This window comes from Neovison vison, chromosome 11, assembly GCF_020171115.1.
Source record: "Neovison vison isolate M4711 chromosome 11, ASM_NN_V1, whole genome shotgun sequence".
NCBI lineage: Eukaryota > Metazoa > Chordata > Mammalia > Carnivora > Mustelidae > Neogale > Neogale vison.
Genome location: NC_058101.1, coordinates 117,310,231 through 117,325,762, shown reverse-complemented (window position 1 = coordinate 117,325,762; position 15,532 = coordinate 117,310,231). Strand labels below are relative to the sequence as shown.

Here is a 15,532-nt window from a genome sequence, read left to right as displayed (position 1 = left end):
AGCTGAACACTTCAAAGTAGCTGCTCTCCATCCACCATAATCAGTCTGGAAAGGTACAAAGGATTTTTAGATTTCAGCAAAATGCTTGTCTGGGATCATTACATTTGCCTTTACACTGCCTGTCACCATCTTACCATGCTTAATTTTCTATTTTTAAACTTATATTTTCCAATAATTTGGTTTTAAAATTTCTATTTACGTTTTTAACATCCCTTAATGAGCTTATTTCATCAGTAGCATAAACCTAATTACGAGTCACACCAGGGGCTCTTTGGCTGTGGGTATTTCTTCCAATTTGCACTGGATCAAAGATTGCTGGGCCATGAGTGATCTGCTGGTCTGCTTTTTGCCTACTCAACTCTTTCAGTCATGAGATTGTCTTAGTATTTAGGAATTTAAAAGATCTCTGCAGGTGACACTGTGATTCAGTCTCACAACAGATATCTATATCTATCATCTATCCATCAGTCAATCCACCTATGCATCCAGCTGTCATCTCTTTTTCCAAAGCCCAGAGTATGTAGGGATGGAGATACTGTTTTTTTCTGTCCTGCCTTGTATACCTCCCTCAACACTCACACAGCTAATTCAGGTGACAGACTATTTAACTGCTTCTGTTGAAGCTGCTCGTTCTCTAAAATTAGAATGATCAGTGAATTTGCATAAGAAATCTAATTCACATTTTAAAGTCTCCCTTTTTTGTGGTCCTCTCAATTTGAAATCTTCTGTATTTCTATTTCTTGCTTTTGCCAGTTCTTTGTTTCACAGTGTTTTTGCAAGTCTCACCATGCTTTTACAAACTGTACCAAAAGGTCTTTTTAGTTCTTTATGGAACTAACCATTCAAACTTCTCATTCAAAAGATCCTTGCACAATAAGCTATATGGTTCTCACTGTATTTGCTGTAGGTAGATGAATGACGGAGTCCGCTTTGTTTGCAGAAAAAAACATTAGGTCCAAAGAAGCCTAAATATTCCAAAGCAGATGTTTATTAACTTCAGTGTCTCTACTCTGGGGAATAACTGTGTTCCCCCTTTGGTCTTTAACATTTAGATTGATTTTTTAAAATATTTTATTTATTTATTTGACAGAGAGAGAGAGAGAGAGCACAAGCCGGGGGCGGGGGGGGAGGCAAAGGAGAAGCAGACTCACCACTGAGCAGGGAGCCTGAGCCGAGGTTCCATCCCAAGACCCTGAGATCATTACCCGAGCAGAAGTCAGACACTTAACCGACTAAACCACCCAGGTGCCCCCGATTGATTTTTTAACTATTTTAATTATTATTTGTATTTTTAGGCAAAATAGATTTTAAACATTCTCCTGATTTAGAGGCATACATCCCATACTGATTTGAACTTGTAGTGATTACATTATACTGTCATATAACATTTCTTTTAATACCATATTTTGTAAATCATCCCTGCCCCTTGCCCCCCAAAAAACCTCATTATAAATGAGAAAGAAGAATCTAAATTAAATGTAACCAGATGCATATTTACAATAGGGGAAAAAAGTAAGGATTTTAAAAAACTCGTGATATAATTTAATCATTCAATTAACCTACAGTTATTAAGAATTTTCCATAGTATGGTGTAGGGTCTTTATGATAAAATAACTTGGTATTAAAACCAGAAGTGAAGCCGAGACTTCTTTCCCTAAAACAACGTTTATATATATATTCTGCTACCAACCTTTAAAAATTAAAAAAATAATTTATGTAACATATTACAAGCACAATAAAAACACTTTCCAGACTTCTACCTATAGCAACTAGGTCTCACCCATCTGTATTAGGGAACTTACTTTCTCATGTAATTTGTTTAATAACTTATTTTTATGCAATTGCAAATAATTGATATTTTGTGTCTGCATTAATTTAATAGTTAACATTTAATTCTCTCTCTATGTCCTATAACTCCATTTTTAGCATTAATGTATATTTACAATTTAAAATTCCTTGAGGTAGGGAATATCTTTAAATATCTTTATCATTTTGGGGGGCTTCTAATGTTTGAATGTCATCTAGAAATATGTACTTTTTTAAGACCCATTTTTGTCTGATCATGACATTTTTGTGGCAAATGACTCTGATGCCGTGGAAGTTTCCCAGCTATTTCTATACTATTTTATGTGTTGAAGAAAATAAGCACACATGGATGGATATAAAGGAAGTTTGTTTTTTTTTTTAAATTTATTTGGCAGAGAGAGATCACAATTAGGCAGAGAGAGAGAGAAGGAAGCAGGCTCCCTGCTGAGCAGAGAGCCCGATGTGGGACTCAATCCGAGGACCCTGGGATCATGACCTGAGCCGAAGGCAGTGGCTTAACCCACTGAGCCACCCAGGTGCCCCCAAAAGAAGTTTTTTAGAAACTGGTTTGAGAAAAGTTGTGGATGCAGTATGGTCTCATTGATAAGACATGAGTATCAGAACAGTAAGTCAGCTAAGGCTATAAGATGGGATTTACTTATGTTGTTCTTAATCATAATATTTTACATTATGCTATATTTGATCCATACAAAATAGGTGAATTATTAAATATAGTTTTACCATATATACACATATCCCTAAGCAATGTATTGTTCACTTTTATTTTTTAGCTTTACATAAGAAAAATGCATCATACTGTATTTCTTCTGTAACTCACTTGTATCACACAGGTTTGTTATATAAGTTAAATTTGAGCTATTAGATAATATTTTTTTTAAAGATTTTATTTATTTATTTGACAGAGAGAAATCACAAGTAGATGGAGAGGCAGGCAGAAAGAGAGAGAGAGGGAAGCAGGCTCCCTGCTGAGCAGAGAGCCCGATGCGGGACTCAATCCCAGGACCCTGAGATCATGACCTGAGCCGAAGGCAGCGGCTTAACCCACTGAGCCACCCAGGCGCCCCAGAGCTATTAGATAATATTATAGTTCATCTTTTTAAAGGTGAATAATGTTCGTTGTGTAAATATTTCAGCATGTATTTCTGCATTCTATGTTAAATGAACATTTGAGCCACTTTCAGTTTTTGATAATTATAAATAATTCCTATTGCTAAAAATATTCAGATATATGATTCCTGGTATACCTATGCAATTGTTTCTCTAAAATATGTATCAAGAAGCATAGCCACTGGGTCAGAGGATATTTGCATGTTCATTTTCACATAATATTAACAAATTGTTTTTCAAAGTGGTTGTACCAATATATACTTCTGTCAACAGTATTTAAGAGATTCCTCCTATTCTCTATATCCTCTCTATGTGAGATTGTTGAATTCTCAATGTTTGCTTATTCTGGAGTATCAGATATTATTACCTTGTGATCTTAATTTGCATTTTCTTGACACCAAAAAAATTGACCTTCTTTTTTATATGCTTAATGACCATTGGTATTTCCTTGTATAAAATGTTTGTTCAAGTAGTTTGTCAATTTTTCTATTGTTCTATTTTTAATCTTGTCCTTATCTTACTCATTGGTGGGAATTTGTTATATTTTATGAAAATTAATCTTCTGATTCATAGCCTCTCTTTCTCTCTCTCCTTCTCTCTCTCTCTCTCTCTCTCTCTCTTTTTTTAAAGATTTTATTTATTTGTTAGAGAGAGAGAGAGAGAGAGCGCAAGCACAGGCAGACAGAGAGGCAGGCAGAGGCCGAGGGAGAAGCAGGCTCCCTGCCGATCAAGGAGCCTGATGTGGGACTCGATCCCAGGACACTGGGATCATAACCTGAGCAAAGGCAGCCACTTAACCAACTGAGCCACCCAGGCATCCCCTTCTCTCTCTCTTTTTAGACAGAGAGGGAGTTTGGGGCAGGGGCAGAGCGAGAGGGGCAGAGGAGACAATCTTAAGCAGACCCCAAGCTGAGTGCAGAGCCATTCATTGCAAAGCTCAGTCTCACCACCCTCAGATCCTGACCAGAGCTGAAACCAAAAGTCGGACATTCAACCGACTAAGCTACCCAGGTGCCCCATAGCCTCTCTTTTTCAATCACTTCTGGTGTCTTTACATGAACAAAAATTCTTAAATTTTATATAGTTAATTTTAGTTACTACATTAAAAAATTTATTTTTCTGTATATTTGCTTTAGATCTTGCTAAGTTCACTAATTATCACCAATAGCTTTTTTTTTTTTGTAGATTCATCATGATCTTCTACATAAAACCTAAGTTTTCTGCAAGTAAACATACTTTTATGTTTGAAGTCACTGGGAGACTTCACTTCTCTTTCTTGCCTTATTACATTGGCAAGATAATCTCAGGTCATGTGGATATATGTCTTTGCTTTCTTCTAATTGTCTTACAGTTTTAGCTCTTGCTTTTAAGTCTTGATCAATTTTTGAGTTGATTTTTATATCTGGTATGAGATATAGGGGTCCAACTTTAACTGTTTGTCTGTGGCTATCAATTTAACTTACCATTATTGGTTGAAAAGAATAATCTTTCCCCATTGAATTGCTTGGCACTGTTGTCAAAAATTAGTTGATGATAAATGTAAGGTTTGTTTTCTAAACTCTAAATTATCTTCCATTGATCTACAGCACTATTCTTAGGCTGGTCAAATACAGTCTCACTTACTGTAGTTTGTAATAAGCTTTGATATTGGATATTGTGAGGACTGAGCCCTCCATTTCTTTTTCTTTTTCTTTTATAAAGATTTTATTATTTATTTGACAGAAATCACAAGTAGGCAGAAAGGGAAGCAGAGGTGGGGGAGGCAAGCTCCCCGCTGAGCAGAGAACCCGATGTGGGGCTTGATCCCAGGACCCTGGGATCATGACCTGAGCCGAAGGCAGAGGTTTTAACCCACTGAGCCACCCAGGTGACCCTTTCCATTTATTTTTCAATATTGTTTTAGCTATTCTGAGTTTCTTGCATTTCCACATGAATTTTAAAAGCAGCTTTAAATTTTTGCAAAAAAAGGCAGGAGGGATTTTGACTGGGATTGTGCTAAAGATGTAGATCAATTTAAGGAGTATTGCCATTCTAACAATGTTAAGTCTTCTAGTCAATGGACGCTTTCCATTTATTTAGGTTGTCTTTCTTTCAATGATATTTTGTAATTTTTGTACTTCCTTTGTTAAATATGTTCCTGAGCATGGCTCATTTTTGATGCTATTGTAAGTGGAATTGTTTTCTTAATTTCATCTTTGAGTAGTTCATTGCTAGTATGCAGAAATACAATTGCTCTTTGTATATTGAAACCTTGCTATACTTGTTACTAAGTTCCAGTAACATTTTTGTGGATTTTTAATAATTTTCTACATAGGAGAAATATATTTCTATGATATGTTTTCAATCATATATATATAATATATATATTATATATATAATTGCTTGACTAGAACCTATAGTAAAATATTAAATAGAAGTTACAAGAGCAGACATTCTTGTTTTATTCCCGATCTCAAGTGGAAGCTTTCATTCTTTAAACGTTTAGTATGATGTTAACTGTAGGTTTTTCATAGATGCCCTTTATTAAGTTGAGGTAGTTCCCTTCTTTCCTGAATCAATGTCTGCCTTCCTTTCTCTCTTTATGGTTTTTATCTGGAATTTATCTATAATGTGCTTAAGGGAAGTTTTACTTTGTATTTCTCTTCCTGGATACACTGAGCTTCTTAAATCTGAAGACTGATATTCTTTAGAAAAATTTCAGCCCTTATTTCTTCAGCTATTTGCTCTTTCTTGATCTTTTTCTCCTACTCTTCTAGAACTCTAATATATTTTAGACCACTTGAGTTTCTGTTCATTTGTTTTAATATTTTTTCCTCAGTACTTCAGATTGGATAGTTTCTTTTGCCCTACCTCCAAGTTCATTGATCTCAATGTCCAGGATCCACACTTCTGTTAAGCCCAACCCAGGCAACTTTTATTCATATCTTGTATGTTTTTGTTCTATTTAATGGGGTTTTTTTTTTAGATTTGCCATGAGTTTATTCATTATGCTCATTTTTTCCTTAATAATCTTGAACAGGTTTACAATAACTATTTTAGTCTTTGGTTGCCTGCCAATTCAACATCTACATCATCTCTGTTTTGTTTTGTCTCTGTTTATTGAATGTTTACTCATATATTGGTCTTATATTCCACCTTCTTCACATATCTGGTTCTTATCATTGTTTATTTTTTATGCTGGGATGCTACGTTCTGAACAGATTTTGTTGTCTTCCCTTAAAGAGCATTGACTTTTGTTCTGGCATGGAGTTAGTTATATCAAGGATGGGATTTTTGTTAAGGCTTTCTTGGAGTGTGTGTAAATTAGACTTACCTTACTGGATACAGATATTGTTAGGTTCAGAAGAACACTCAGATGTTTAATGAGCCTCTCCTCTTTGGCTGTTCAGAATTCTCCATGATGGGATAAAATCTGGAATCTGTTCCGCTCACACAGCTTCACAATATTTGTTCTCTGGAGGCCTTGAAAAGACTACTATTTGCAAGCTCTACATGGTATTCAACCCAAGATTTATAAGAAACTCTATGTTTGTTTTGTTTTAATTTTTTTTTATAAACCTATAATGTATTATTAGCTCCAGGGGTACAGGTTTGTGAATTGCCACGTTTACACACTTCACAGCACTCACCATAACACATACCCTCCCCAATGTCCATAACCCCACCACCCTCTCCCTACTCCCCCTCCCCCTGACCCCCCTCAGTTTGTTTTGTGACATTAAGAGTCTCTTATGGTTTGTCTCCTTCCCAATCCCATCTTGTTTCATTTAAGGAAACCCTATGTTGACTTAAGATGACATCTCTGCTATCCCCCTCATTTTATCTACATATTCTTACCACCTCAGCAGCCCCAAACTCATATATATTTCCTTCACCCAGTGCTCTCTCTCTTTGGATTTATTCCTTTGCAATGTAGTTTGAAAACTGAAGACAGAAAACTAGATTCAATATGGAATTCACATCATGTTGTTCCCTTCTCTCAAAAAATCATTTCACTGTATTGTCTGTTGTTCCTTTATATATCTTGTCCAGCTTTATAGAATTTACCAAAGGAAAGTGAATCTTATAGTCTGTAATGGCCAAAGCCAGAAATTTCTGAAATTCATGTTTTTAGTTTATTACATAAAAAAAAGAATCAGCTTATTCACTTGTATCGAATTAAAGTTTGACTTTAAAAGGCTCTAAATCTGTAGATTAATTTGAGGAGAATTGACATATTTACATTGGCTATTCCCATCCATTAATAGGATTTATTGGATTTTCTTTTGGGCCTTTCAATAAAGCTTAAAATGTATATGTTATATCTTACACTACTTTCATTAGATTTTAAAAGAATGATGTTATATTTGCTATTTTAAGTACTGTCTTTTTAAAATTTATTGTTAGTACACTGAACCATAACTGATCTTAATGTTGTGGCCATACATTTTTATTAATTATAAAAAATATGTATTGATCTTAACTACACACTGAACTCTTTTAATCATTTGCATCTGGACTATTTCATATTTTTTATTCACAGTCATATCATCTGCTACTAATAATAGTTATTTTTTCTCTCTTTTGATTCTTTCAGCATTTACTTATTTGCTTTTGTCTTATTGCACATTGTTCATTAGAAGAAATGAGCCTACATCTGAGTCTACAATCTAAGTACTAATACTGACATTTGCCATAAAGGCAGTCTTGGATTTTTACTTAACTTACAGCTGAACAATACAAGTTCTAGTTTTAACTCTTATTTATTCTTAATTTACTTTGATCTTATAGTGTTTCCTTATTTTTCATGTGTACAGCAATTCAGTAACAAGTGTTTTTTCTCTCATCTCCAGATATTTTAAAGATAGAGACCAATTTTTTAAAATACCTACTCCACAACATCAACAGAAATAGAGGCCTATGAAAATAATTTTCACAGAAAGAATTGTTTTGGACAATGATTTTTTTAACAAAATTTATCTCTTCCTTAGGAATTGGTGTGCTTATGTACATACCAGATTATCTCCCACAGTGATACTAGACAACCAAGTCACTTATATTCCAAGTGGGAGAGGGTCCTGTGGCTGGGCGAGTGGATCTTGTCCTCAGAGGTAGGTGACATTTTTTTGAAAATAGCCACTGCTTATAGTGTATTTGTGTATGTTTTGGAATATACAAAGTTAATCATCCCAAGTGCATATGTGTATAATAGGGTCAGGGTAGGGTCATCACAGTAAATTAGATGCGTGATTTGGGGGTAAGTTAAAACGCAGTTACCAGTAATACATGCTTCATATGGGAATTTTTAGAATATGTGAGATAATGCAGTAATATGTTTAGCGTAGGGACAGATAATTTGTGAGTCTTCAGTAAATGTTAACTTTCACGCTTATTTCCATTTTTACTATTACTATTACCTTTATTCTATGATCTGATCAATAATCCTGTCCTTTAATTCTTATGACATTCATATGCAGTTTTAAAATTTTATTGGTAATTTCTGCTTCATATTAGGTCAGAAAGAAGTCCATAACTTAATTGTAATTGTGCGTGATTAAACGGCTAAGTGAGGCCTTTCTTTCTATGCCTACTTTAATGATTCACGTTACTTAATTTTCATTTTTTAAAAAGCCTATTTAGGACATTTAAAAATTGTTCAAATGTGGGGCTGAGTAATTGATAAGTTCTCTGAATTCCTACAGTCCTAGTTGCTTATCTGAAGGTGTTTTGGAAGACCCTGAAATAAAAACTAAAATTATTATTCAGGCCATGATGGCTCATGTTATGCAAATTGTCGTACAAATAAGTGAGGCAATGAATCTGACACATTGGCAGTCTGGAACAGTGCACAGGAAGGATATGTAAAAATCAAGGTGTTTCTTACTCCCTGGAGGAATAGCTAAGGTTCATGGTCCAGAGAGCTAAGCACATCTTAGGGATTTGGGAGAGCTGAGCTCCAGTGCTGCTTTCAGCATTTACTCCCTTTGTGGCAATTTCCCTGTCGACATGATACACAGAATGCATTGTTAATTCTTCAGTAATGAAAATATTACCACAGCAACCCTATTATACTGCCCTTCTGAGTTCAAGGTGAGTATCTCTCTCTCTCTAAACAAACCAGAAATATGGATCTTTATTCTCATCTCTTATCTTTCTCTATCTTTGAATGTGTCTCTCCATTCATTTATTATTTCAGTACCTATACAGTGTTTGTCACTTTTTCTTTTATTATGCCAGAGCCACATCTAGCGGGGATCTGTTTTGCTAAAGCAGGGACATTGACTCTAATAATAATGCAACTATCTGCTTGAGTTCATCCTAGGAAACTCTTAAGGGTCCTTTTCCAAACAGCCTTACTTTCTATTTAGCTTTAGCTACTGGACTGGAGCTATTTCACTGGACAGAGTTACTTACTGACTATAATTTACTGAAATAAACACAGGTAAATGACTAGCCTACTTTGAGATATGGGAAGAACTTGCAGTTCATCTTAAAACTGAGGAATAACCTCACATTACCATTCAGGTCACAGCAGAAACTAAAACCCAAGTCACCTAAAGCCCAGTTGGCTCCAATACATTCCCTCCACATGATCAGGGTTTATCCACGAAATTGACTATTGTTGGCCCCACATAGTTGTAGGGGACAAGCTAGATAATTAAAGGGAGGCTAACCCATGTAGCGTGGATTAAAATTCCACCTCAATCGCTTTTAGACTTGAAACTTTGAGCACGTTATTTCATCTCTCTGGTCCTCATGTTCCTCATCAGCATATCATGATAATATTTTCCATATGGAACCAATACAAAAATTAAACAAGGTAATATATACCGATTCGATAGCCTCACTTGATAAATATTAGCTAAACATTAAAGTCATAGGGATAAGAATAATGTGGCTGAATTGTATTTATAGATTTACATTTACATATATAGGGCCTACGTTTAGTACCATTCACCATTTATATTGATTGCTATGTTAAAATGCTGTAATTTCATTTTCCTTCCAGGGTTTCTTCTCAGAAATATTTTCTCATATTAGATCTCTTCCTCTCTCCCTCTCTTCTCTGTCTCTTTCTATCAGAGATAAATACCATATGAGAGAAATAATATTAAAAATTAAAATTTTAAAATTTGAGAAAGGGAACACTGCAGGTTAAAAATCATAGTGGCATTGTAATTTCAGTTAGATCACCGTTACAAAATTTATTTGATATTGATCTAGGGGGAAATAGATTCTTTTACCTCTAATAATATAAGAAATACTAAGAATTGAAATAAAAAAATTGTCCTCATAAGCTATTTTTAAAAAATTAAAAGAAGTTTTAACATTGGTTTTGTAAAAAGTATTATCAAGGGAAAAGCTATGCTATGTTTAGAAAATGTAACGATAGGTATAAACTTAAAATACCAAATAGCATAGATCTTAATGCTTTTTGTAACTTATTTAAAGAAATGTAAGTTTAACAATAATATCGATGAGGGGCACCAGGATGGCTCAGTTGGTTAAACGTCCGACTTGATTTCAGCTTAGGTCATGAGTCAAGGCTATGAGATGGATCCCCACACTGATTCCGTGCTGAGCATGGAGCCTGCTTAAGATTTTCTCTCTCCCTCTCCCCCTGCCCTACTCTGACCTCTCATGTGCTGTCTCTCTCTCTCAAAAAAAAAAATTATTATTATTATTATTACACATATAAAATGATAATAATATCGATGATGAAGAATATAATAATAACAGATGACATTTATTGAATGTTCCTTATATTTTAGATATTGTTTCCAAAACTTTAATTATCCCAACTGATAATTTAATGTGAGACAAATAATTGCTCTCCTCTCCAGATCTCAGAAGATATCAAATCCTGTCTACAGGATGCAACATAAAATAGTTACCTCATTGGAATGGAAGTGTTGTCCTGGATTCAGTGGAGCAAAATGTCAGCTAAAAGGTATATTTTAATAGTAATTTTCTAATAACATTTAGAAGCATAAAACTTTTGGAGAATAAGCAACTGATTCCAGTGAAGAAAAGAGTTGTATTTTTCCTTTTGAATCAAAGTTAATGAACATGTAGCTCATTAAAACTGTTACGTCTCTAGAGCTTTCCAACTTAGTAGCTAGTTTAGCACCCCAAATCTCATAATGAGATATCTTATATATTCCTATATTGTTATGTTAGTTTTAGAGGATGAGTAAGTGGAGATCTATCACATTTTTTCTTAACTTATATGTGGAAACATGCCTTATTAAAATATCAGAAATCCTAATTTTATATTTTAAATAATCATTAGAAGTGATTCTATTTGAAAATAAACTACCTTCTAGTTTTGTTCCAGTTCAATTATTTGAAATAATATTATGTATGTGAATGAAATTCAGTTTTAAAGAATACACAAATGCGGCATGAATAATTGTGCTTTTCTTCTTAAATCCTAATAGAGCCATTTTATCAACTGTGATTTTAAGGATTTTCTGGTGGCAAGGCTAATCAAACACATAGTAACCTGCTGTGGCCTAACATCTGTGTGGCTATTATGTTGCTCTTGGCTTTAAACAAGTTTCCTTTGAAAAATAAGATATGGCATCAGCATACATATTTTAAACGAATGAATATTACAAGAAAAACCATTAGCAGTTGTGAGGAATTCAATCAGCAGTGTGAGAGACTGTGATTAAAAATTAATGTAAGTGTGGAGAAACCATTATGATTCACATTTAAAAAAAGAAAGTTGTAGTACAAAAGCTCTAGGAAACTTACAGTTCTGTTAGGATGTTATATATGGTTTTTCTAGCCCATTCAGTGAGAATCTGTAGGCAAATTCAACTGTAATGCTATTTGTTCTGGGTTTGGCCTGAATTTCAGAGATGTCATAAAAATTTAATATGTTTTCAGGGTATAATATGAATATGTACTGCATTTGTAATCAGGTAAAATAAACTTTTAAATAAAATTTCATCTATGCCAAAAGTATTCAGAAACAAGATAATTTAGCGTAGTCTAAAAAAGTCCAAATATGATCCTGCTTTCACAAGATTCCTAATTTATGTGAGGTGCACAGTTCTATTCCCAGTGGTAAAACATATTTGTTTATAATCTGTTTATAGCAGATGATAAAAGTTATGAACAGTATTTAGAACTGTATTTCTAAGTCTAAGACTAGTTTCTATATTTTTCTTCTTTAATGCAGAAGATCTTAGGAGTATTAATTCCATTATTATTCTTAAAGATTTAAGTGTTTGTTCACAGAATACCTTTCTAGAAATTTAGAATGTCATTACACACCCTGTTGCACGTACGAAACTGAACATTGATGCATGGCAAGAAGCAAAATCTTTATGTCAAGGAATGTCATAGGCTGCAGCTGATTATGAACTGCCATTGCTTCATACTTTGTCCTTCTTACCTACTAATCAATTATTAATCACTAAGGTGGACTATAAACATCTATGAGGAAAAATCATGGAATTCCATCATAAATGTACACAAAAGAAACAAGGCTAGTTGACAGTTTCAAACATCTACTATCTATTGTCACCCCCCCCTTTTTTTTTCAAAGCATCACATGAAATATTTAAATTAAATTCAAACAGTTTAGCTTTGATTATTTACTGATATCTCATGTTCTTTTTGGAAGCAACCTGTGGATATTTTTAATATTAGATTTACAAATCTTCATCTTGAATCCCATTAACAACAATGTTTCAGAACAGATCTACGACCTTCTGTCACAGTACAATAATTAGAATTATTCATAATTCAGGCATCTGCTGATTAAGCTGTTGTGTGAAAGTCATCTTTCTATTGAAATCTGCGGTAGGAATAACTTTCCGATGGCAGCTAGGCCCATTGTGTCATGTCATATAATCAACTGAAGATCACTGTGATTCCCAAAAAAAAAACCAAAAACAAAACACCCTACTTCTCCCTACTGTATTCTGACCATGCTACTCTTCACTTTTATTGCAATACATAAAAGCTGTTGAATTTTTTATTAGTGCAGTTGATGCACTGGTAGTATCAAGAACTACTGTGTCTTTGTCCCTTGAATCAGTCTTCAGTTATTTCATCTATCCTGGGCTTCTTTTCCTTCCTTCCTTTCTTTCGTTCTTTCTTTCTTTACACATTTTTCCCTTCTGATTCCTCCTTCCTACAGTCCAAGCCCCCCCGCAACCATCACACTTTATATATTCTCATTCTTATATGGAAGGAAAAATTGTCAGGTTTCCTTTGACAACACTCTTCACACTGTCTCATATGACAAGCAGCCCCAAATATGACAGGAATAATCAGTGTGGCTCATCCATTCTTTAAGCTTCTTCAGAACCCTCAAGGGTTTGGAATAACCTGGTCATGTAGCTACTGTGATAATTACTTCAGTGTCAGGCCTTCACATCAGGAGATCATTTTATACGTAGAAAATTTGTAAAATACTACATACATTTTACAAATCCCTACTTTCCCCAAAAGTTGCATCCCCACAAATAAAATAAATGTCATAATACAAAGTAACAATTTCTTTTTCACTTAGATTGCAGTAGAGTAGTCTTTTTAAATATACAGGGAAGATTCACAGAACAGGAATAAAATAGAACAGTTAGCCACTGTAATCTCTTTTATTTCTCCTCCTCCACTTCTCTACCTGTTTCTTTTTCTTACTTCCCCCAATTCCTCTACAGCTCCATCTCCAATCTGTTAGGGATACTGTAATTCAAAATCCATGAGGCAATTCGTCCTGTTGTCTACTCTACAATATGCTGTTTGTAATATTACTGACCCTTCATACATGCTCATTTTGCTACAATTTAGATAATCAAAATTCTGGTTAAATGTTCTAGATTAGCTTATTAAAATATTAGTCATACTATCAAGAGGAAACCAACTTTTTAAGAAGTCTAAGTGAATAGAATTTGTTGGTTAAAAAAAGGAAGAAGCATTAAGTTCAACAGCAAAGTAATAGTTTTGATGTATTTTACATTTGGTATAACTTTTTGAGGATCAAAGAGTTTATCTTCAGAAAAGGTCCTAATTTTGTGATGTGGACTCCAAAACATTTTTTGTAATGTCAGCAACAATATACTTTTTAAACCAATTTTATAAAATTGCAATAATGTGCTTTTCCAGTAGATGTCTCTAAAATGTTCTGAAGTAGAACAAGGAAATTGTGGTTTGCTGTAATGACACAAAAGACAGGAATTTCAGTTCAAAAAATGTTCAATTAGAGAGGAGGAAAGAAAAGTTTCTTTGTAAATCTGTTTAAAAAATTCCAGTCAGCTTTACTCAGATCCTCTCTATAAGAAAATTATGTTTTATGAAATGTATCACAGATATTATGAATGCAGAAAATACAATCATGCAATTGTTGAAATAAACTGATCCTGCCATATGTTATGAATATATAAAAATGTTTCATTTTACAAATGTGGAATAATTCAATAAATTTTATAAGCTATTATAGCATTTTAAATATGGGACTTCTCCAGTAAAATTGTTTTAAAATATGACTTCAATTGATAGAAATATTTAAAACAAAAAAAGTCCCTGTATTTCTTATATATTTGCATATCTAATTCATTCCAGTGGCATTAAATGCTTTCTCCTTTAAGAAAGAACATTATCGGGGCGCCTGGGTGGCTCAGTGACCTGCCTTCCGCTCAGGTTATGATCCCAGGGTCATGGGATCGAGCCCCGCATCGGACTCTCTGCTCAGCAGGGAGCCTGCTTCCTCCTCTCTCTCTGCCTGCCTCTCTGCCTACTAGTGATTTCTGTCTGTCAAAATAAATAAACAAAATCTTTAAAAAAAAAAAAAAAGAAAGAAAGAAAGAACATTACCACCCATAAACATCTTGCTCAATTATGATACATTTAGTCAAAAGTCACCATATAGGGGCACCTAGGTGGCTCAGTGAGTTAAGCCTCTGACTTTGACCCAGGTTATAGTCCCAGGGTCCTGGGATCAAGCCCCAGGCTCTCTGCTCAGCAGGGAGCCTGCTCCCCGCCCCCACTCACAGCTCTCTCTGCCTGCCTCTTTGCCTACTTGTGATCTCTCTGTCAAATACATAAATAAAATCTATCAAAAAAAAAAAGTCATCATGTATCTTCAGTCTGTGCCTCTCTGCCTACTTGTGATCTCTCTGTCAAATACATAAAATCTTTCAAAAAAAAAAAGCCATCATGTATCTTCAGTCTTTGTTGCACCAAATTGCTTTTTTTGATTTGACTACCAAATCTCAGTAAATCTTTACATATGTACTGACCATCATCAAGTAAGCATTCACCTGGTATTGCAGGATCAGCAGGAAAAGGGTCTTGTCACACAGGAGGGTTTTTGGTTCTAAGAACAAGCTTGCTCATTACTGAGTTGCCGTTAATGGCTTCATCTATATGCCTCAAAGGTCTGGAAGGAAAAGAAAAAAAAAAAAAAAAAGAAAAAACCTCATTAGTTAATACCTGCCTAATAAAAGGAGGAGGAGGAAGAAGAGAAGGAGTAGGAGGAGGAAAAAGGAAAGAGGGACAGAAGGAAGAAAGGAAGGAAGGGGCACCTAATAAACAAATTGTTGCTCTTGACGTTTGCTGACCTTGCTTCTCTAAGTCCTTGATCCACCAAGGACAGTGTTTC

The 15,532-nt window shown here is 34.4% G+C and overlaps 1 protein-coding gene across 1 annotated transcript in view; it reads left to right on the top strand.

The window, feature by feature from the left end:
* The window catches only part of MMRN1 (multimerin 1), a 57,692-nt gene that overhangs the window by 12,816 nt on the left and 29,344 nt on the right, over positions 1–15,532 (top strand). Inside the window, exons 2-3 of the mRNA XM_044224497.1 lie at positions 7,905–8,024; positions 10,758–10,864. Of these exons, the coding sequence (XP_044080432.1) occupies positions 7,905–8,024; positions 10,758–10,864 (227 nt within the window). The remainder of the gene's footprint in view (positions 1–7,904; positions 8,025–10,757; positions 10,865–15,532) is intronic.